Source organism: Eleutherodactylus coqui, chromosome 4 (assembly GCF_035609145.1).
Source record: "Eleutherodactylus coqui strain aEleCoq1 chromosome 4, aEleCoq1.hap1, whole genome shotgun sequence".
NCBI lineage: Eukaryota > Metazoa > Chordata > Amphibia > Anura > Eleutherodactylidae > Eleutherodactylus > Eleutherodactylus coqui.
The window spans coordinates 302,525,716-302,548,515 of record NC_089840.1 but is presented as its reverse complement, the minus strand read 5'-3'; the positions used below and the strand labels follow the sequence as shown (position 1 = coordinate 302,548,515).

Here is a 22,800-nt window from a genome sequence, read left to right as displayed (position 1 = left end):
CTTGTACATAGGGGGCAGTATTATAGTAGATATATTCTTGTACATAGGGGGCAGTATTATAGTAGTTATATTCTTGTACATAGGAGCAGTATTATAGTAGTTATATTCTTGTACATAGAGGGCAGTATTATAGTAGTTATATCCTTGTACATAGGGGGCAGTATTATAGTAGTTATATTCTTGTACATAGGAGCGGTATTCATATTAATGGTTCACACTGTATTTGAATAGCTAAGATTTTCTAATTTTCTGTTTTTTCAAGCATATGGCCGTTTGGTCTTGAAAAGTGTCAAGCAATTGTGTGAGTGAATGCGTTCTGAGAACGGTTATCACTTTCTTCTTCCACTCCTTCTGGCTTCCCACTGTGGGATCATCCATTAAATAAAGTCTCAGTACAACAACCCTACTTTGAGCTTGTAGCTGGCATGTCCACCAGTTGGTTGCTGCAGAGTCGGCTTGTTTATCTCATGTTGAGCAGCTGCTTTCGGCAGGGGATGACTATATTCTGGCTAGACATTTTCCCTTTGGCTGAGGAGAAGCTAGATATACATTACTGCCTGGTTGAGCGGGGTCTTCCTGTTCTGTCCTAGATTGGGGTCCTGAGCGGGGGTCACCCTTAATAGGGTATATTTAGACTACCAGACTGATGGACCGGTCCACCACGATCCGGCCCATGCTGCCCACTGTTCTGCCTCCTATTGGTGATCATTGGAATAAGAAAAGCAAACACATCAGAAGTTTTATCATTAACCTTTTTTGCAAATGGAATCAAACTAACAGCAAAATGAAAAATAAATAATGTAAAAGACCTCCAAAAATATTTGCAGAAGTATTTGTCAATCACAATGGTGGACCCATCGCCTCCATGTAGACAGAAATACATGAAACAGGTCAACATCTGGGATCAACTTGTGGAATGGACATATAATGCACCCGGAAAGTCCTCACCCCCTCTGACATGTTGTTCTAATGTGTCCCCCTCATTCTGCACTCAGTACCCCATAAGGACAAAGTGACAGCAGACCCCCAGAAACCTAGGGACAGATTTTGAAAATGAAAAACTACCATTTTTCAATGATCCAAGTATAAAACATTTCTGCTGCCCTGAACGTTCCTGAGAACCCAGCGGCCCCCATAATACTTATATGGAAGAGCAACCAGGACTCTTCCTAGAACCGCTGACCCACCAATCTAAGGGGAGAAGGGTCTTGTGAAAGAGGAGACCAAGAACCCAGCGGCCCCCATAATACTTATATGGAAGAACAACCAGGACTCTTCCTAGAACCGCTGACCCACCAATCTAAGGAGAGAAGGGTCTTGTGAAAGAGGAGACCAAGAACCCAGCGGCCCCCATAATACTTATATGGAAGAACAACCAGGACTCTTCCTAGAACCGCTAACCCACCAATCTAAGGAGAGAAGGGTCTTGTGAGAGAGGAGACCAAGTGTTCTGTCTGGAGAAAACCAGTAGGCGGAACAACTCTGTGAATGTCCTTGATGGCCCGGCCAAAGCTCTGAACCCAATGGGGCATCTCTAGGGAGACCTAACAATGGCTGTCCGCAGACGGCCCCCATCCAACCGGGCAGGAAACCTCCAAACCCAGGGGGGCCAATCTTGTGGCATCATCCACAAGACGACTAGACGACGGAATCACTGCCAAAGGGGCTCCGTCTAATGCCGATTACAGGGTGTGAATACTTATGTCGCTGCGGAATGGGGGGGTTTTCATTAAAAAAAAAAATGTACAAAGATTTCCTGGCTTTTGCTGTCACTTTGTTATTATGGGGTGCTGAGTGCAGAATGAGGGGGTCACAGCATAACATGTAGGACCGTGCGGACATTCTGGGCGCAGTGTATAATGTATGCGCTCTCACTGTAATTTAGGCCGCCTGCACACGGCAGAGCAGGATTCTACATGTGTGAGCCCGCAGTGGAATCCGGCCCTGGCAGCAGCAGCGGCGTACCTGTCTTTCCTTCTCTTCAGCTGTACTGCGGATGGTCCGCTCGGCTCGACCGTTGGAAATGCGCAATACAGATTTTTTTTTTTAAATCCTGCCTTTTCCGCATCATTGCCTAGCGATAATGCGGAATCCGCAACCTTTCTGCAATGTCCATTGCGGACGGGCCGTGGGTCGGAGTTCAATGGAAGGCGTCCGCGCAGACTCCGCTCAAAAATTGAGCATGCTGTGATTTTTCCTTCGTGAGCGGAAACAATTGTTTTCTGCTCGTGTACAGGAGAAATCTAGTTCCCATAGCATGCTGTGGGCGGTATGTGCCGCGGTACCTGGAGGCGGACGCCCGCTGCGGATTCTGCAATGCAAATTTGCCTGTGTGCAGGCGGCAACCGGGACTGTTGGGTCAGAATTCTAGTATAAAACATATGACAAGTCCTCGGCAGGTAGGTGGTCAGTGGGCAGGTTTACTGGCGCTTCCGTTGGGCAGGTGTAAGCTGTATTCATTGATCATGACAGTCGCGTTCTTCAACATCTCGTAGAACATGGAGAGCGTTTGCTGATAAAGGTCCCGATTTAGAACAAAAGACCGGAAAAGGTTAACAGGTTCTGCTACTCGAAAGTGTTGAGGAAGATTCACGGTGTCCGGCAGTTTCCAGTTTCCAACCATGAAGTGGAGGAGCTTCTTCTCCAGGAGACTTTTCTCCAAGCTCCTGAACATGTCTCGTAATCGCTCTTCCAGCATGACGTTGGCCCAACCTGAGCAGGGTTGACTAAGAAGAAGATGCATAAGGACTGTCTTTAGATGGTAGGTGGTGAGACCACTCGGTCCCGTTATGTGACACTGCTTGGAGCGGAGAAAAGTCATTATCTGCAGGCAACTGAGGTGGCAGGAATTGTCGGGAAGCTTTTTAGCAAAGTCCTTGAGGAAGCTTCTCTCGTAGACCGCGAAGGACAACATCCACTGGATACTGGAAGAGACTTCACGTGGCATGCTGGGAAAGTGGGAAATAAAATAAAGGTTTGTGTCCTCATACCGGACCACCGGGGTCACGTTGAGGCTGATGACTTTTCCAGACTTGAATTTGACTCTCAGAGCTCCAGGCGAGTCCAGGTTGCTGAAGGTGACCTCAAACTCATATTTGTGGGAGATTTTGCTCCATGCTTTAGTCACGGTGGTCTGGAACCACTTCATCACCTGGTCAACGTCCAAGTAGTTGGAGTTTTTACAACACAGCAAATTTATCTCCTCGTTCACTTTCTTATCATTGGTCGTCAGATTGTGAAGGAGACACAACATATCTTCTCCAAGTCTCTTCTTGTCACATACACAGCCAGAAGGATTGTCGTCTCGGCCGCAGACAAGAATTGTTCCAAAACTCTGTCTGTCTGGTCTGATGGATGGATCAGAGACCCAGGGCTGGCACCGGAAGTGGTACGGTTCTGGAGGAGCGAAGGGTACCAGGAGGTCACAGATCAAGGGCTTGTTCACTCTCCAGTTTTCGTACATACTCCCAACGCAGATGCTGTCCTCAACTTCCATGTCGGTATCACGATTGCAGACACTTCTTAACGCCTCTAGCAGGTCATCTGCAAAGCCTTCCACAAACTCCCTGCTTCTCACTGCATCGTGGGTGGTGGCTCGGATGTATTGGTCATGGAAGATGGTCAGCATCGGCTTGTTGGGCAGAGTCACACCGTGACAGTGATTCCCGATGAACACCAGATCCTCCTCCTCCTTGCTTTGCTCATGGGAGTTGTCCTTAAAGTCTTGTCGCCATACCTCAATCATCAGAAATATGACCATAGACACAGTGCTCCACAGGTCCCACGGCGCTCCACCCTCGGGCTCCTCGCTCTCCGTCTTGGCGTCTCCTGCTGGTTCCTGCTCACGAAATAAAAGTTCTTCGAGTTCCAGCTGCTGTTTTTTTAGGATTTCTTCTCTCTCCCGTAATTTCTGCACAATAAGGTCGTCATTAGCCGGGACGGAGGTGTCATTATTTGGGAAGAGGAGCGGATGGTTGATAATCGCGGTCACCACCACCAGGCACACCTTAAATATCCCAGAGTGCATTGTGCTCCTAAGGAGAAAGAGAAGAAAAGGATGTTATAAGGAAGGTCGAAAATCAGGAACACAAAAAATGCTGCTCAATCCAGTCCTGCACCCCAAATGTCAGCGTGTCATTATCCCGTCCCCCAAGGATCAGCGTGTCATTATCCCGTCCCCCAAGGATCAGCCTGTCATTATCCTGTTCCCCAAGTGTCAGCGTGTCATTATCCCATCCCCCAAGTGTCAGCGTGTCATTATCCCGTCCCCCAAGTGTCAGCGTGTCATTATCCCGTCCCCCAACAGTCAGCGTGTCATTATCCCGTCCCCCAAGTGTCAGCCTGTCATTATCCTGTCCCCCAAGTATCAGCGTGTCATTATCCCGTCCCCCAAGAGTCAGCGTGTCATTATCCCGTCCCCCAAGTGTCAGCGTGTCATTATCCCGTCCCCCAAGTATCAGCGTGTCATTATCCCGTCCCCCAAGTATCAGCGTGTCATTATCCCGTCCCCCAAGTGTCAGCGTGTCATTATCCCGTCCCCCAAGTATCAGCGTGTCATTATCCCGTCCCCCAAGTGTCAGCGTGTCATTATCCCGTCCCCCAAATGTCAGCGTGTCATTATCCCATCCCCCCAAATGTCAGCGTGTCATTATCCCGTCCCCCAAGTGTCAGTGTGTCATTATCCCGTCCCCCAAGTGTCAGCGTGTCATTATCCTGTCCCCTAAGTATCAGCCTGTCATTATCCCGTCCCCCAAATGTCAGCGTGTCATTATCCCGTCCCCCAAGTGTCAGCGTGTCATTATCCCGTCCCCCAAGTGTCAGCGTGTCATTATCCCGTCCCCCAAGTGTCAGCGTGTCATTATCCCGTCCCCCAAGTGTCAGCGTGTCATTATCCTGTCCCCCAAGTGTCAGCGTGTCATTATCCCGTCCCCCAAGTGTCAGCGTGTCATTATCCCGTCCCCCAAGTGTCAGCGTGTCATTATCCCGTCCCCCAAGTATCAGAGTGTCATTATCCTGTCCCCCAAGTGTCAGCGTGTCATTATCCCGTCCCCCAAGTGTCAGCGTGTCATTATCCCGTCCCCCAAGTGTCAGCGTGTCATTATCCCGTCCCCCAAGTGTCAGCGTGTCATTATCCCGTCCCCCAAGTGTCAGCGTGTCATTATCCCGTCCCCCAAGTGTCAGCGTGTCATTATTCCGTCCCCCAAGTGTCAGCGTGTCATTATCCCATCCCCCCAAGTGTCAGCGTGTCATTAACCCGTCCTCCAAGTGTCAGCGTGTCATTATCCTGTCCCCCAAGTGTCAGCGTGTCATTATCCCGTCCCCCAAGTGTCAGCGTGTCATTATCCCGTCCCCCAAGTGTCAGGGTGTCATTATCCCGCCCCCCCAAGTGTCAGCGTGTCATTATCCCGTCCCCCAAGTATCAGCGTGTCATTATCCCGTCCCCCAAGTGTCAGCGTGTCATTATCCCGTCCCCCAAGTGTCAGGGTGTCATTATCCCGTCCCCCAAGTGTCAGGGTGTCATTATCCCGTCCCCCCAGTGTCAGCGTGTCATTATCCTGTCCCCCAAGTGTCGGAGTGTCATTATCCCGTCCCCCAAGTGTCAGCGTGTCATTATTCCGTCCCCCAAGTGTCAGCGTGTCATTATCCCATCCCCCAAGTATCAGCGTGTCATTATCCCGTCCCCCAAGTATCAGGGAGTCATTATCCCGTCCCCCAAGTGTCAGCGTGTCATTATCCCGTCCCCCAAGTGTCAGCGTGTCATTATCCCGTCCCCCAAGTGTCAGTGTGTCATTATCCCGTCCCCCAAGTGTCAGCGTGTCATTATCCTGTCCCCCAAGTGTCAGCCTGTCATTATCCCGTCCCCCAAGTGTCAGCGTGTCATTATCCTGTCCCCCAAGTGTCAGCGTGTCATTATCCTGTCCCCCAAGTGTCAGCGTGTCATTATCCCGTCCCCCAAGTGTCAGCGTGTCATTATCCCATCCCCCAAGTGTCAGCGTGTCATTATCCCATCCCCCAAGTGTCAGCGTGTCATTATCCCGTCCCCCAAGTGTCAGCGTGTCATTATCCCGCCCCCCAAGTGTCAGCGTGTCATTATCCTGTCCCCCAAGTATCAGCGTGTCATTATCCCGTCCCCCAAGTGTCAGCGTGTCATTATCCCGTCCCCCAAGTGTCAGCGTGTCATTATCCTGTCCCCCAAGTGTCAGCGTGTCATTATCCTGTCCCCCAAGTGTCAGCGTGTCATTATCCCGTCCCCCAAGTGTCAGCGTGTCATTATCCCGTCCCCCCAGTGTCAGCGTGTCATTATCCCGTCCCCCAAGTATCAGCGTATCATTATCCCGTCCCCCAAGTGTCAGTGTGTCATTATCCCGTCCCCCAAGTGTCAGCGTGTCATTATCCTTTCCCCCAAGTATCAGCGTGTCATTATCCCGTCCCCCCAAGTGTCAGTGTGTCATTATCCTGTCCCCCAAGTGTCAGCATGTCATTATCCCGTCCCCCAAGTGTCAGCGTGTCATTATCCCGTCCCCCAAGTGTCAGCGTGTCATTATCCCGTCCCCCAAGTATCAGCGTGTCATTATCCCGTCCCCCAAGTGTCAGCGTGTCATTATCCCGTCCCCCAAGTGTCAGCGTGTCATTATCCCGTCCCCCAAGTGTCAGCGTGTCATTATCCCGTCCCCCAAGTGTCAGCGTGTCATTATCCTGTCCCCCAAGTGTCAGCCTGTCATTATCCCGTCCCCCAAGTGTCAGCGTGTCATTATCCCGTCCCCCAAGTGTCAGCGTGTCATTATCCCGTCCCCCAAGTGTCAGCGTGTCATTATCCCATCCCCCAAGTGTCAGCGTGTCATTATCCCGTCCCCCAAGTATCAGCGTGTCATTATCCCGTCCCCCAAGTGTCAGGGTGTCATTATCCCGTCCCCCAAGTGTCAGGGTGTCATTATCCCGTCCCCCCAGTATCAGCGTGTCATTATCCCGTCCCCCAAGTATCAGCATGTCATTATCCCGTCCCCCAAGTGTCGGCGTGTCATTATCCCGTCCCCCAAGTGTCAGCGTGTCATTTTCCCGTCCCCCAAGTATCAGCGTGTCATTATCCCGTCCCCCAAGTGTCAGCGTGTCATTATCCCGTCCCCCAAGTATCAGCGTGTCATTATCCCGTCCCCCAAGTATCAGCGTGTCATTATCCCGTCCCCCAAGTGTCAGCGTGTCATTATCCCGTCCCCCAAGTATCAGCGTGTCATTATCCCGTCCCCCAAGTGTCAGCGTGTCATTATCCCGTCCCCCAAATGTCAGCGTGTCATTATCCCATCCCCCCAAATGTCAGCGTGTCATTATCCCGTCCCCCAAGTGTCAGTGTGTCATTATCCCGTCCCCCAAGTGTCAGCGTGTCATTATCCTGTCCCCTAAGTATCAGCCTGTCATTATCCCGTCCCCCAAATGTCAGCGTGTCATTATCCCGTCCCCCAAGTGTCAGCGTGTCATTATCCCGTCCCCCAAGTGTCAGCGTGTCATTATCCCGTCCCCCAAGTGTCAGCGTGTCATTATCCCGTCCCCCAAGTGTCAGCGTGTCATTATCCCGTCCCCCAAGTGTCAGCGTGTCATTATCCTGTCCCCCAAGTGTCAGCGTGTCATTATCCCGTCCCCCAAGTGTCAGCGTGTCATTATCCCGTCCCCCAAGTGTCAGCGTGTCATTATCCCATCCCCCAAGTATCAGAGTGTCATTATCCTGTCCCCCAAGTGTCAGCGTGTCATTATCCCGTCCCCCAAGTGTCAGCGTGTCATTATCCCGTCCCCCAAGTGTCAGCGTGTCATTATCCCGTCCCCCAAGTGTCAGCGTGTCATTATCCCGTCCCCCAAGTGTCAGCGTGTCATTATCCCGTCCCCCAAGTGTCAGCGTGTCATTATTCCGTCCCCCAAGTGTCAGCGTGTCATTATCCCATCCCCCCAAGTGTCAGCGTGTCATTAACCCGTCCTCCAAGTGTCAGCGTGTCATTATCCTGTCCCCCAAGTGTCAGCGTGTCATTATCCCGTCCCCCAAGTGTCAGCGTGTCATTATCCCGTCCCCCAAGTGTCAGGGTGTCATTATCCCGCCCCCCCAAGTGTCAGCGTGTCATTATCCCGTCCCCCAAGTATCAGCGTGTCATTATCCCGTCCCCCAAGTGTCAGCGTGTCATTATCCCGTCCCCCAAGTGTCAGGGTGTCATTATCCCGTCCCCCAAGTGTCAGGGTGTCATTATCCCGTCCCCCCAGTGTCAGCGTGTCATTATCCTGTCCCCCAAGTGTCGGAGTGTCATTATCCCGTCCCCCAAGTGTCAGCGTGTCATTATTCCGTCCCCCAAGTGTCAGCGTGTCATTATCCCGTCCCCCAAGTGTCAGCGTGTCATTATCCCGTCCCCCAAGTGTCAGGGTGTCATTATCCCGTCCCCCAAGTGTCAGGGTGTCATTATCCCGTCCCCCCAGTGTCAGCGTGTCATTATCCTGTCCCCCAAGTGTCAGCGTGTCATTATTCCGTCCCCCAAGTGTCAGCGTGTCATTATCCCGTCCCCCAAGTGTCAGCGTGTCATTATCCCATCCCCCAAGTATCAGCGTGTCATTATCCCGTCCCCCAAGTATCAGGGAGTCATTATCCCGTCCCCCAAGTGTCAGCGTGTCATTATCCCGTCCCCCAAGTGTCAGCGTGTCATTATCCCGTCCCCCAAGTGTCAGTGTGTCATTATCCCGTCCCCCAAGTGTCAGCGTGTCATTATCCTGTCCCCCAAGTGTCAGCCTGTCATTATCCCGTCCCCCAAGTGTCAGCGTGTCATTATCCTGTCCCCCAAGTGTCAGCGTGTCATTATCCTGTCCCCCAAGTGTCAGCGTGTCATTATCCCGTCCCCCAAGTGTCAGCGTGTCATTATCCCATCCCCCAAGTGTCAGCGTGTCATTATCCCATCCCCCAAGTGTCAGCGTGTCATTATCCCGTCCCCCAAGTGTCAGCGTGTCATTATCCCGCCCCCCAAGTGTCAGCGTGTCATTATCCTGTCCCCCAAGTATCAGCGTGTCATTATCCCGTCCCCCAAGTGTCAGCGTGTCATTATCCCGTCCCCCAAGTGTCAGCGTGTCATTATCCTGTCCCCCAAGTGTCAGCGTGTCATTATCCTGTCCCCCAAGTGTCAGCGTGTCATTATCCCGTCCCCCAAGTGTCAGCGTGTCATTATCCCATCCCCCAAGTGTCAGCGTGTCATTATCCCGTCCCCCCAGTGTCAGCGTGTCATTATCCCGTCCCCCAAGTATCAGCGTATCATTATCCCGTCCCCCAAGTGTCAGTGTGTCATTATCCCGTCCCCCAAGTGTCAGCGTGTCATTATCCTTTCCCCCAAGTATCAGCGTGTCATTATCCCGTCCCCCCAAGTGTCAGTGTGTCATTATCCTGTCCCCCAAGTGTCAGCATGTCATTATCCCGTCCCCCAAGTGTCAGCGTGTCATTATCCCGTCCCCCAAGTGTCAGCGTGTCATTATCCCGTCCCCCAAGTATCAGCGTGTCATTATCCCGTCCCCCAAGTGTCAGCGTGTCATTATCCCGTCCCCCAAGTGTCAGCGTGTCATTATCCCGTCCCCCAAGTGTCAGCGTGTCATTATCCCGTCCCCCAAGTGTCAGCGTGTCATTATCCCGTCCCCCAAGTGTCAGCGTGTCATTATCCTGTCCCCCAAGTGTCAGCCTGTCATTATCCCGTCCCCCAAGTGTCAGCGTGTCATTATCCCGTCCCCCAAGTGTCAGCGTGTCATTATCCTGTCCCCCAAGTGTCAGCCTGTCATTATCCCGTCCCCCAAGTGTCAGCGTGTCATTATCCTGTCCCCCAAGTGTCAGCGTGTCATTATCCTGTCCCCCAAGTGTCAGCGTGTCATTATCCCGTCCCCCAAGTGTCAGCGTGTCATTATCCCATCCCCCAAGTGTCAGCGTGTCATTATCCCGTCCCCCAAGTGTCAGCGTGTCATTATCCTGTCCCCCAAGTGTCAGCGTGTCATTATCCCGTCCCCCAAGTGTCAGCGTGTCATTATCCCATCCCCCAAGTGTCAGCGTGTCATTATCCCGTCCCCCAAGTGTCAGCGTGTCATTATCCCATCCCCCAAGTGTCAGCGTGTCATTATCCCGTCCCCCCAGTGTCAGCGTGTCATTATCCCGTCCCCCAAGTATCAGCGTATCATTATCCCGTCCCCCAAGTGTCAGTGTGTCATTATCCCGTCCCCAAGTGTCAGCGTGTCATTATCCTTTCCCCCAAGTATCAGCGTGTCATTATCCCGTCCCCCCAAGTGTCAGTGTGTCATTATCCTGTCCCCCAAGTGTCAGCATGTCATTATCCCGTCCCCCAAGTGTCAGCGTGTCATTATCCCGTCCCCCAAGTGTCAGCGTGTCATTATCCCGTCCCCCAAGTGTCAGCGTGTCATTATCCCGTCCCCCAAGTATCAGCGTGTCATTATCCCGTCCCCCAAGTGTCAGGGTGTCATTATCCCGTCCCCCAAGTGTCAGGGTGTCATTATCCCGTCCCCCCAGTATCAGCGTGTCATTATCCCGTCCCCCAAGTATCGGCATGTCATTATCCCGTCCCCCAAGTGTCGGCGTGTCATTATCCCGTCCCCCAAGTGTCAGCGTGTCATTTTCCCGTCCCCCCAAGTGTCAGCGTGTCATTAACCCGTCCTCCAAGTGTCAGCGTGTCATTATCCTGTCCCCCAAGTGTCAGCGTGTCATTATCCCGTCCCCCAAGTGTCAGCGTGTCATTATCCCGTCCCCCAAGTGTCAGGGTGTCATTATCCCGCCCCCCCAAGTGTCAGCGTGTCATTATCCCGTCCCCCAAGTATCAGCGTGTCATTATCCCGTCCCCCAAGTGTCAGCGTGTCATTATCCCGTCCCCCAAGTGTCAGGGTGTCATTATCCCGTCCCCCAAGTGTCAGGGTGTCATTATCCCGTCCCCCCAGTGTCAGCGTGTCATTATCCTGTCCCCCAAGTGTCGGAGTGTCATTATCCCGTCCCCCAAGTGTCAGCGTGTCATTATTCCGTCCCCCAAGTGTCAGCGTGTCATTATCCCATCCCCCAAGTATCAGCGTGTCATTATCCCGTCCCCCAAGTATCAGGGAGTCATTATCCCGTCCCCCAAGTGTCAGCGTGTCATTATCCCGTCCCCCAAGTGTCAGCGTGTCATTATCCCGTCCCCCAAGTGTCAGTGTGTCATTATCCCGTCCCCCAAGTGTCAGCGTGTCATTATCCTGTCCCCCAAGTGTCAGCCTGTCATTATCCCGTCCCCCAAGTGTCAGCGTGTCATTATCCTGTCCCCCAAGTGTCAGCGTGTCATTATCCTGTCCCCCAAGTATCAGCGTGTCATTATCCCGTCCCCCAAGTGTCAGCGTGTCATTATCCCGTCCCCCAAGTGTCAGCGTGTCATTATCCCGTCCCCCAAGTGTCAGCGTGTCATTATCCCGTCCCCCAAGTGTCAGCGTGTCATTATCCTGTCCCCCAAGTGTCAGCCTGTCATTATCCCGTCCCCCAAGTGTCAGCGTGTCATTATCCCGTCCCCCAAGTGTCAGCGTGTCATTATCCTGTCCCCCAAGTGTCAGCCTGTCATTATCCCGTCCCCCAAGTGTCAGCGTGTCATTATCCTGTCCCCCAAGTGTCAGCGTGTCATTATCCTGTCCCCCAAGTGTCAGCGTGTCATTATCCCGTCCCCCAAGTGTCAGCGTGTCATTATCCCATCCCCCAAGTGTCAGCGTGTCATTATCCCGTCCCCCAAGTGTCAGCGTGTCATTATCCTGTCCCCCAAGTGTCAGCGTGTCATTATCCCGTCCCCCAAGTGTCAGCGTGTCATTATCCCATCCCCCAAGTGTCAGCGTGTCATTATCCCGTCCCCCAAGTGTCAGCGTGTCATTATCCCATCCCCCAAGTGTCAGCGTGTCATTATCCCGTCCCCCCAGTGTCAGCGTGTCATTATCCCGTCCCCCAAGTATCAGCGTATCATTATCCCGTCCCCCAAGTGTCAGTGTGTCATTATCCCGTCCCCAAGTGTCAGCGTGTCATTATCCTTTCCCCCAAGTATCAGCGTGTCATTATCCCGTCCCCCCAAGTGTCAGTGTGTCATTATCCTGTCCCCCAAGTGTCAGCATGTCATTATCCCGTCCCCCAAGTGTCAGCGTGTCATTATCCCGTCCCCCAAGTGTCAGCGTGTCATTATCCCGTCCCCCAAGTGTCAGCGTGTCATTATCCCATCCCCCAAGTGTCAGCGTGTCATTATCCCGTCCCCCAAGTATCAGCGTGTCATTATCCCGTCCCCCAAGTGTCAGGGTGTCATTATCCCGTCCCCCAAGTGTCAGGGTGTCATTATCCCGTCCCCCCAGTATCAGCGTGTCATTATCCCGTCCCCCAAGTATCGGCGTGTCATTATCCCGTCCCCCAAGTGTCAGCGTGTCATTTTCCCGTCCCCCAAGTGTCGGAGTGTCATTATCCCGTCCCCCAAGTGTCAGCGTGTGATTATTCCGTCCCCCAAGTGTCAGCGTGTCATTATCCCATCCCCCAAGTATCAGCGTGTCATTATCCCGTCCCCCAAGTATCAGGGAGTCATTATCCCGTCCCCCAAGTATCAGGGAGTCATTATCCCGTCCCCCAAGTGTCAGCGTGTCATTATCCCGTCCCCCAAGTGTCAGCGTGTCATTATCCCATCCCCCAAGTGTCAGCGTGTCATTATGGGGACACGCACGCGCTCGCGGCAGAGGGGGGGGGGGGCGTCTCCTCAGCTCTTTCCAACAGTTTTTGTTACGGATGACGACGAGGGACAAATGTTCACAAATATTCCGATCGCTCGCCAACCTTGAAGAGTCGCGGCGGTCTGCACAATGCGGTCGTAGGTTGTCAAGTCTATTTGTTCGTAAGCCAGAAGGTGGTGCAGAACCTGACGCCAACCTCCATGTTGGCACCGCAGGGTGTCCTATGCATCGTCTCCGCTGTCTGGAATGAGCGCGGCGTGCGCGGATCTCGGGAAGGTCATGAATCGTGCGGTCGGCTCAGTGAACAGGCAGCGTTTCTGCGCCCCGACTGCGGACGCCCCGCTGCGCTCCCGCTCTGCTGCAAGGCTCATTGATGTGGGATCTGCGGCGACACTTTGTTCCGCGGCGCGGGGTCTTCTGCTGTCTCTGCGATTTGTCAATTCCGCTCCTCGTTTTCGCTCATCCAAGATGGCCGCCACAATCACCTAAGTAATGTACACTGTGTGCTGCTCTCTGATTGGCTGGGGCTGACCACACAAGCAGCCAATCAGAAAGCAGGTGTTCGTCTGAGGGCCCATTCGCATGGGCATATACAGTGCATTCACGTAAAGACGCGGCGTATTTGCCCGTGCAGCAGGCGCATTGTGTCGCTGCACAAAAATGCGATAAATGTGTTTTGCGTATTTTGCACACGCCCAAAGCCCCGCGGCGAGGAGGGGGGGGCTGAAGACTGCAGACTGGAGGGACAATGGCGCCAAAGACCATTAGCTGGCAATGAGGGCGCTCTACAGAGTCTGCCACGAAGCATCCCGCTCTCTACTAGCTCCGCGGGACCCTCGGTCAACCCCCCGGCCCACCGCTCAGCTTTATGTGGACAGACGCTTGCTGTCAGTGAACGGGCACATCCCAGACATGGCACAGCTGCCACGCGTCCGTGCGATACAACCAACCAGCTGCCTGAGTCGTCAGCGTTCAGATTCACAGCCAGCAAGCAGAGATCCTGCAAAGGGGGAAGAACTGAGCCGAAAAGTATCCGCTGAGCGCAGATCACATGACTCGCGCAATCGAGAATTACGCTGCAGCAAAGTCTTCCTACTGACTCATTATATTGCACCACCAGGAGATAGCGGAGGGTCTAAAAGGCGCGAAGCAGAAAACGTCACGCACCGCGTGTAACTCTGACGCAAGAAGGCGAGGGCCGCATGGCGCCTGAGCGTAAGGCATCTCACGAAGCGAAGGGCCGCGGTATACACCTACGGGGGAGGGGCTTCAGCTGCAGCTCGCTCGTCCGGCAGGTTGGGATTTCCTGTGATCGTCCGTTCACGGTAATTTGCCAACCACAAGATGCGGCGATCACTCCCGCGGCCTGCGATGACGGTTCTGCCATCTTGGGCCGTGCGTCCTGCGCCGTCTACAGAACGTGCGGATCATCCCGTCATGGGGGACTATCAGCACAGGTTGGTCGCTACGAGTAACTGCGGCGTTACCTGATGGTCGCTGAGCTCACGGTCGCACGTCTTCACCCTCCACAGACACTTAGTATTCGGCGTCCCAGCCCACAGAGTCATCAGCAGGGCGCGGCGCACCTCCACCCAGGTGCACACAACGAGCCGCCATCTTTACAGGCAGGGAAACTTAACCCCGTGAAGAGCGCAGCGTCCGTGGAGATAACAGGAAGCGCTACTGCCTGCTGTTAACCCTGTCTCTCCCATATGCTTTATACTAGTCAGCGACTCCAGCTGCATTGTGGGCCGAAAGCCACGGCTCATCAGAAGCTCAGGCTGCTGCTCCGTACTCCCCATCCATGCTTTACACTGCAGCCCTCCTCCATATCCTCTCTCATCAGAAGCTCAGGCTGCTGCTCCATACTCCCCTCTATGCTTTACACTGCAGCCCTCCATCACATCCTGGCTCATCAGAAGCTCAGGCTGCTGCTCCATACTCCCCTCCATGCTTTACACTGCAGCCCTCCTCCATATCCTGGCTCTTCAGAGGCTCAGGCTGCTGCTCCATACTCCCCATCCATGCTTTACACTGCAGCCCTCCTCCATATCCTGGCTCTTCAGAGGCTCAGGCTGCTGCTCCATACTCCCCATCCATGCTTTACACTGCAGCCCTCCTCCATATCCTCTCTCATTAGAGGCTCAGGCTGCTGCTCCAACTCTTTGCCATGCTTTACACTGCAGCCCTCCTCCACATCCTCTTTCATCAGAAGCTCAGGCTGCTGCTCCATACTCCCCTCCATGCTTTACACTGCAGCCCCCCTCCACATCCTGGCTCATCAGAGGCTCAGGCTGCTTCTCCGTACTCCCCATCCATGCTTTACACTGCAGCCCCCCTCCACATCCTGGCTCATCAGAGGCTCAGGCTGCTTCTCCGTACTCCCCATCCATGCTTTACACTGCAGGCCTCCTCCATATCCTGGCTCATGAGAAGCTCAGGCTGCTGCTGCTCCGTATTCCCCATCCATGCTTTACACTGCAGCCCTCCTCCATATCCTCTCTCCTTAGAGGCTCAGGCTGCTGCTCCAACTCTTTGCCATGCTTTACACTGCAGCCCTCCCCCACACCCTCTTTCATCAGAAGCTCAGTCTGCTGCACCGTACTCCCCTCCATGCTTTACACTGCAGCCCACTTCCACATCCTTTCTCATCAGAAGCTCAGGCTGCTGCTCCATACTCCCCTCCATGCTTTACACTGCAGCCCTTCTCCACATCCTCTCTCATCAGAAGCTCAGGCTGCTGCACCATAATCCCCTTCATGCTTTACACTGCAGCCCTCCTCCACATCCTCTTTCATCAGAGGCTCAGGCTGCAGCTCCATACTCCCCTCCTTGCTTTACACCGCAGCTTTCCTCCATATCCTGGCTCATCAGAGGCTCAGGCTGCTGCTCCAACTCTTTGCCATGCTTTACACTGCAGCCCCCCTCCACATCCTCTTTCATCAGAAGCTCAGGCTGCTGCTCCATACTCCCCTCCGTGCTTTACACTGCAGCCCTCCTCTACATCCTGGCTCATCAGAGGCTCAGACTACTGCTCCGTACTCCCCTTCATGCTTTACACTGCAGCCCTCCTCCATATCGTCTCTCATCAGAGGCTCAGGCTGCTGCTCCGTACTTCCCTCCATGCTTTATACCGCAGCCCTGCTCTGTCAAGGCTCAGCTATGAGCAGGGACCCCAGCTTAGCTGCATTGCCTCAGGCTCTGTTCCTCCTCTGTACTTTACACTGCAGCTTTTTTTGGATGTTTTATTGCATAATGTGGGCAATAATTCGGAGACGGAACATGTACTGAGGGGCGGGGCCTCCGAGGGGAGGGGCCTCTGCAGGGGCTGACGTCACCGCTCCGATACACACATGTCTCTGATGATGAAATGTTGCGCCACCTCCGCCGCTGGCAGCTCAATGACAGTTTCGCTTCCCTCTTTGATGTCTGTGTGGAAACGCTGTCGCTAATTGGAAACCATCAGGAAGCAGCGCGGCGGCTGAGGGACATCCAATACCTGCAGCCCGATGAGGGGGGGAGGAGATCCGTCAGCAGCAGCTTGTTGATGGTTTCCAAGGAGCTGCAGCATCCGACCCCATCTGCTGGCCACGGCGGGCGCATATAGCTAGATTACACTACCAACCAATCAGGGTGAATCAGACGAGCCAAACAACCAATGAGGTTGCTGGAATTGCTCCACAGTGCCGAACCTGAGTGTAACAGATAGAGGGGGCGGCGCCGAGGCTTGTCACACTGTATCAGCGAAGGGAGGATCAATGGATACATTGTAACCAGAGCAGAAACTGGGGGAGGGGGGCTTCTGTGACATCACAAGTATCGGGCAGGTGATCGCCGTGACATCACAAGTATCGGGCAGGTGATCGCCGTGACATCACAAGTATTGGGCAGGTGATCGCCGTGACATCACAAGTATCGGGCAGGCGATCGCCGTGACATCACAAGTATTGGGCAGGTGATCGCCGTGACATCACAAGTATCGGGCAGGTGATCGCCGTGACATCACAAGTATTGGGCAGGTGATCGCCGTGACATCACAAGTATTGGGAAGGTGATCGCCGTGACATCACAAGTATCGGGCAGGTGATCGCCGTGACATCACAAGTATCGGGCTGGTGATCGCCGTGACATCACAAGTATTGGGAAGGTGATCGCCGTGACATCACAAGTATTGGGAAGGTGATCGCCGTGACATCACAAGTATCGGGCAGGCGATCGCCGTGACATCACAAGTATCGGGCAGGTGATCGCCATGACATCACAAGTATCGGGCAGGCGATCACCGTGACATCACAAGTATCGGGCAGGCGATCGCCGTGACATCACAAGTATCGGGCAGGTGATCGCCGTGACATCACAAGTATTGGGCAGGTGATCGCCGTGACATCACAAGTATTGGGCAGGTGATCGCTGTGACATCACAAGTATTGGGCAGGTGATCGCCGTGACATCACAAGTATCGGGCAGGCGATCGGCGTGACATCACAAGTATTGGGCAGGCGATCGCCGTGACATCACAAGTATTGGGCAGGTGATCGCCGTGACATCACAAGTATCGGGCAGGCGATCGCCGTGACATCACAAGTATCGGGCAGGCGATCGCCGTGACATCATTACCTGCTTTTCATCAGGTGAGCTGCAGTTACGTCACAAGTAGTTTACGACCTCAATCAAAAACATAGGGCTCATATTCGTGTCTCGCAACACGCAAATCTGGTGCAATCTTGGCTGTGTACAGGGGCCTTCGGGCTAGTTGACATGCCCATATGTCTCCCGTGTATTCTGCGTGCGCTGTCCGCCATGCTGTAACCCACAGGCAATCAATTACATCATCTTACGCGGTTCACCTCACATTAGCGCATCAGAATTCTGTAATACGCGAGCGCAAAAAAGAAGGCAGCGTGTTCTATCCTGCGGCGTCTGTACGCACGTGGGCGCCCGTTGTGCTCTATGCCCCTGGTGCGTGGTGACAAATACACGTATCAGCGCCGCCGCAGGGAATAGAAACAATATACCAGATGTACTGCGTGCGCAGTCAGGAGCCGTACAATCTCGCCACCATACGCCGACTCCTCAGCTGGAAGACCCCGCGAGACGCCTCCAGCATCCTCCGCACACGGCCGTGTCAGCGCAGCCGCAGGGGGATTTTTCCGTGCGAGTTTTGCACGTTTTCAGCGGCTCCACTTGCGATTTGTCTGAGTGACGCAGCGCGACAAGAACGCGCAGCGCGGCCCGCTTCTAGGCAATATTACAGAAATCTCGTGTTCGCTGTGGTGAGTTTTTAGTCTTCCTGCGTGAAAGTTGCGTGTTTAGTGGTATGACACCATTTTCTCATAAATCACGTTCCCAAGCATAATAGTGTTGCGAGTTTCTCAGTCCGATATCGTGCAGCGGTGGACTGACCAGACCCACCCCCTGCTGTGGTACCTACCCGGCGGGGTCACCCACTGAAAAGCACCAGAGTGATGCTCTGGCTGACAACAGAGGGCAATACCGGCTGTTACCAGAGGGGCTTCAGTGTTGCCCCCCAGCCAGTCACAGACCCCCATGAATAGTTCTGTCTGCAGGTGTCAGTCTTCACTGCAGCGTTCTATTCACGCGCCAGGAAGCTGCAGCTGCAGATGTAGTAGAGCAGAGTTTGTCATTCGGCGTGAACAGTCACGTGACGGACATTTCAGAACGGCGAGAGTTAAACATTCGGCATCAGATTTTGATACATTTCCCCTTTGTTGTCCCCCCCTCCGACTTACTTCATACAGTGCAGCCTAGTCCATGGCCTGTGGGGGTCCGCGGGGTGACTGGGGGTCTGTGGGGTGGCAGTCCTGCTCTGTGGGTTTCGGGGTTCCTCCTTCTTCCTGATTGTCGCAGCTGACAGAAGAAAGAACTTGTGTAACTTCTCTCTTGGCGCCTCTTAAGGTGGACCGGGGAGATTCCGGATGGAGCAGAAGACTCTTCCTTCCAGCTTGCCGGATAAGCAGCCTTTAGAGGAGTCAGAAAACAATGTTCGCTATCGGATGTCCAGACTATGACCCGCCACCACCACGCACAGCGCTGCGCACACTGCCGGCGCGGAGAACATCCCGGCGCCTCCTTAAATGGGAAGGGGGGGAGCGCTGCTGGATAAGGAAGGGTTAACAAGTGGCAATGCCTGCGATTTAAAGCCACAGCCCCCCTTTATGGGAGCAGGACTTTTCCGCTGCTTCTAGACTCTTCTTTACGGTTCGCAGTGGGAGGAGTCGCGCCACGGCAAAATATTCTGCACTTTTCTAATAGACTTTATGTTTTAATTCTGCAGTTTAAGTTCTTTGCTTGCTGTCAGTGAATGGGAACTTTCTGATTTGCATGCAGAGGCAAAAATCCTGTTCAGACCTGAGAGATGATTTGCGGTGCGTAGCAAGTGCCAATCAGTGAGATCCGTGCTCTATTACACAGCCCGACCGCGGGACAATTCAGGATCCCTGCGGGACGACCGTATACGGGATTGTTCGCACCCCGTACGCGTCCGCTACCGTGTGTTCTCAGAGCATTTGCGCAGTTGCATTCCCTTCTGTATCCGATCACAGTGCGTATTACGTATTGCACTGATGTGAATGAGCCCATGAAAGCGGCGCTTCTCTAAACTCCATATTTACGCTCGTGAGGTCTTAAAGGGCTTTTCTGATACGTTACACGATGGGCGGTCGCGCCAAAGACAACCACAAAGATAAAGAATACCTCAAGCGTTCCCTTGATTTCTGATATCTCACAATGGATATCTGCCGGCTCAGGCACGAAGGCGTCAAAGGGAAAACCGTTCTAGGCCACGGCACTCTCTGCTCCTGTCCCAGGACTTCTGGCCACGCCCCCTGTAGCGCTCTCCGCTCTTGTCCCAGAACGTCTGGCCATGCCCCCTCTAGCCCTCTCCACTCGGCCCCTGTAGCGCTCTCCGCTCTTGTCCCAGGACTTCTGGCCACGCCCCCTCTAGCCCTCTCCACTCGGCCCCTGTAGAGCTCTCCGCTTCTCACCAAGGACTTCTGGCCACGCCCCCTGTAGCGCTCTCCGCTCTTGTCCCAGAACGTCTGGCCATGCCCCCTCTAGCCCTCTCCACTCGGCCCCTGTAGAGCTCTCCGCTTCTCACCAAGGACTTCTGGCCACGCCCCCTGTAGCGCTCTCCGCTCCTGTTCCGGGACTTCTGGCCACGCCCCCTCTAGCGCTCTCTGTTTCTGACCCAGGACTTTTGGCCATGTCCCCTGTAGTGCTCCCCGCTCGTGTCCCAGGACTTCTGTCCACGGCCCCTGTAGCGCTCTCCGCTCCTGTCCCAGGACTTCTGGCCATGGCCCCTGTAGCGCTCTCTGCTTCTGACCCAGGACTTTTGGCCACGGCCCCTGTAGCGCTCTCCACCTCTGTCCCAAGACTTCTGGCCATGGCCCCCGTAGCGCTCTCCGCTTCTGACCCAGGACTTTTGGCCACGTCCCTGTAGTGCTCTCTGCTTCTGACCAAGAACTTCTGGCCACGGCCCCTGTGGTGCTCTCCGTTCCTGTCCCAGGACTTCTGGCAAAGCGCCCTGTTGCGCTCCCTGCTTCTGACCAAGGACTTCTGGCCACGGCCCCTGTAGCCCTCTCAGCTTCTGACCCGGGATTTCTGGCCACGGCCCTTGTAGCGCTCTCTGCTTCTGACCCGGGACTTCTGGCCACGGCCCTTGTAGCGCTCTCCGCTTCTGACCCGGGACTTCTGGCCACGGCCCTTGTAACGCTCTCCGCTTCTGACCCGGGACTTCTGGCCACGGCCCTTGTAGCGCTCTCCGCTTCTGACCCGGGACTTCTGGCCACGGCCCTTGAAGCGCTCTCCGCTTCTGACCCGGGACTTCTGGCCATGGCCCTTGTAGCGCTCTCCGCTTCTGACCCGGGACTTCTGGCCACGGCCCTTGTAGCGCTCTCCGCTTCTGACCCGGGACTTCTGGCCACGGCCCTTGTAGCGCTCTCCGCTTCTGACCCGGGACTTCTGGCCATGGCCCTTGTAGCGCTCTCCGCTTCTGACCCGGGACTACTGGCCACGGCCCTTGTAGCGCTCTCCGCTTCTGACCCTGGACTTCTGGCCACGGCCCTTGTAGCGCTCTCCGCTTCTGACCTGGGACTTCTGGCCACGGCCCTTGTAGCGCTCTCCTCTTCTGACCCGGGACTTCTGGCCATGGCCCTTGTAGCGCTCTCCGCTTCTGACCCGGGACTTCTGGCCACGGCCCCTGTAGTGCTCTCCGCTCGTGTCCCAAGACTTCTGGCCACGCCCCCTGTAGCGCTCTCCGCTTCCGACCCAGGATTTCTGTCCACGGCCCCTGTAGCGCTCTCCGCTTCTGACCAGGGACTTCTGGCCATGCCCCCTGTAGCGGTCTCCAGTCCTATAGCAAGACTTCTGGCCACGGCCCTGTAGCGCTCTCCACTCCCATCCCAGGACTTCTGGCCACGCCCCCTGTAGCGCTCTTCACTCCCGTCTTAAGACTTCTGGCCACGGCCCTCTAGCTCTCTCCACTCCCATCCCAGGACTTCTGGCCACGCCCCCTGTAGCGCTCTTCACTCCCGTCCCAGGATTTCTGGCCACGCCCCCTCTAGCGCTCTCCACTCCTGTCCCAGGACTTCTGGCCACGCCCCTCTAGCGCTCTCCACGCCCCTCCCAGGACTTCTGGCCACGCCCCCTCTAGCGCTCTCCACTCCTGTCCCAGGACTTCTGGCCACGCCCCTCCCAGGACTTCTGGCCACGCCCCCTCTAGCGCTCTCCACTTCTGACCCAGGACTTCTGGCCACGCCCCCTGTAGCGCTCTCCACTCCTGTCCCAGGTCTTCTGGCCACGCTCCCTCTAGCGCTCTTCACCGCATCGCGACGCAACTTTGTGTTTTTAACATTAAGAAGTCCCATTGACAATTGGAAGAAAAAATAGCAGCAAATTCGCAGAAGAAGAAAACGCCCTAAAGTGACTACAACACCCGACGTGAATACAGAAAGTCGCAAGTAGAGGAGAACGCGGCAAGTTGGGTGACTTCTCAAGGTGAGAGCTGTAGCTTTCTTCACTTTCAAGCTTGTGGTTTTTGAATAAAATTCCCAAACTGCTGAAAAGACTGACACAAAGGCAAAGTTTTTAGGAGAAATAGCTGAAGAAGTGAATGTGACCCTCCAGAATTGAGATTGGGGGGTTCTGTTGGCTGTAATGGCTGCAGCACCTCATGTCTGTAGGTGGCCAGATAATTCAGGGCGTGATTGTGATGTAATGATGCCGGTAGATCATCACCCAGCTTTCTGTGTCAGGCTGCTACCTTTCCGGTCTGGGGAAAGTTGAGTTAAACTAGACAGATTGACGTGTTTGTTCTGGCAAGCAGAGATCATCTATAGCTTCACACCAGCACCAGAGGGGTCTGTGATGTCACTTCCTGTTTCTGGATCCGGCACTAGAGGGGTCTGTGATGTCACTTCCTGTTTCTGGATCCGGCACCAGAGGGGTCTGTGACGTCACTTCCTGTTTCTGGATCCGGCACCAGAGGGGTCTGTGATGTCACTTCCTGTTTCTGGATCCGGCACCAGAGGGGTCTGTGATGTCCCTTCCTGTTTCTGGATCCGGCACCAGAGGGGTCTGTGATGTCACTTCCTGTTTCTGGGTCCGGCAAGGAAGCCCCTTGTTGTGATGTTAAGGCAGTTACCAACTAACTAGGGGATGTCAGTATTCATATCACCCAACCATGTGTCCCCCATCCAGTGCCCAACATACACAACCAGACATTGTGGCCCTCAGCCTGTAATTACCAGAGGAAGGGTTAATCCGGGGGATTATGGGCCATCGGAGGGTCCCAGCCCAACTGTGAATGGACCGCAGACCCAGTGCAGTTACTCCCCCAGAACCACATATATGTGCAGCCGATCATCTGTGGCAGATCATGTTTGCTTCCCGTGAGCGGCTGGATTCATGACGGCAGCTCTCCTATTGGAGGACCTCGCCAAAAAGTTACATTGGGGATCCATCCGGGTGATCTACATGTACATCGATGATCTCAAAGAAGGCTGGCGAACGTGTGGTTAAAACAAAGGGGTCTCCTCCCCAAAGTTTCAGACCCCGGCGTGG

At 54.4% G+C, this 22,800-nt stretch overlaps 1 protein-coding gene across 2 annotated transcripts; it reads right to left on the bottom strand.

Annotated features, from left to right (window-relative positions):
• Nucleotides 1-734: 734 nt before the first annotated feature.
• Nucleotides 735-18,766, bottom strand: ITPRIP (inositol 1,4,5-trisphosphate receptor interacting protein). 2 transcript variants are annotated; one of them, XM_066601492.1, is made up of 2 exons: nucleotides 18,471-18,766; nucleotides 735-4,034 (listed from the first exon to the last, which is right to left on the bottom strand). In XM_066601492.1, the coding sequence occupies exons 1-2, from the start codon at nucleotides 18,473-18,475 to the stop codon at nucleotides 2,408-2,410; spliced, it is 1,632 nt and encodes a 543-aa protein (XP_066457589.1). In that variant the 5' UTR covers nucleotides 18,476-18,766; the 3' UTR covers nucleotides 735-2,407. The 2 variants fall into 2 exon arrangements, with proteins under 2 accessions (XP_066457589.1, XP_066457590.1); XM_066601493.1 differs by lacking the exon at nucleotides 18,471-18,766 and adding an exon at nucleotides 14,208-14,358.
• Nucleotides 18,767-22,800: the final 4,034 nt, after the last annotated feature.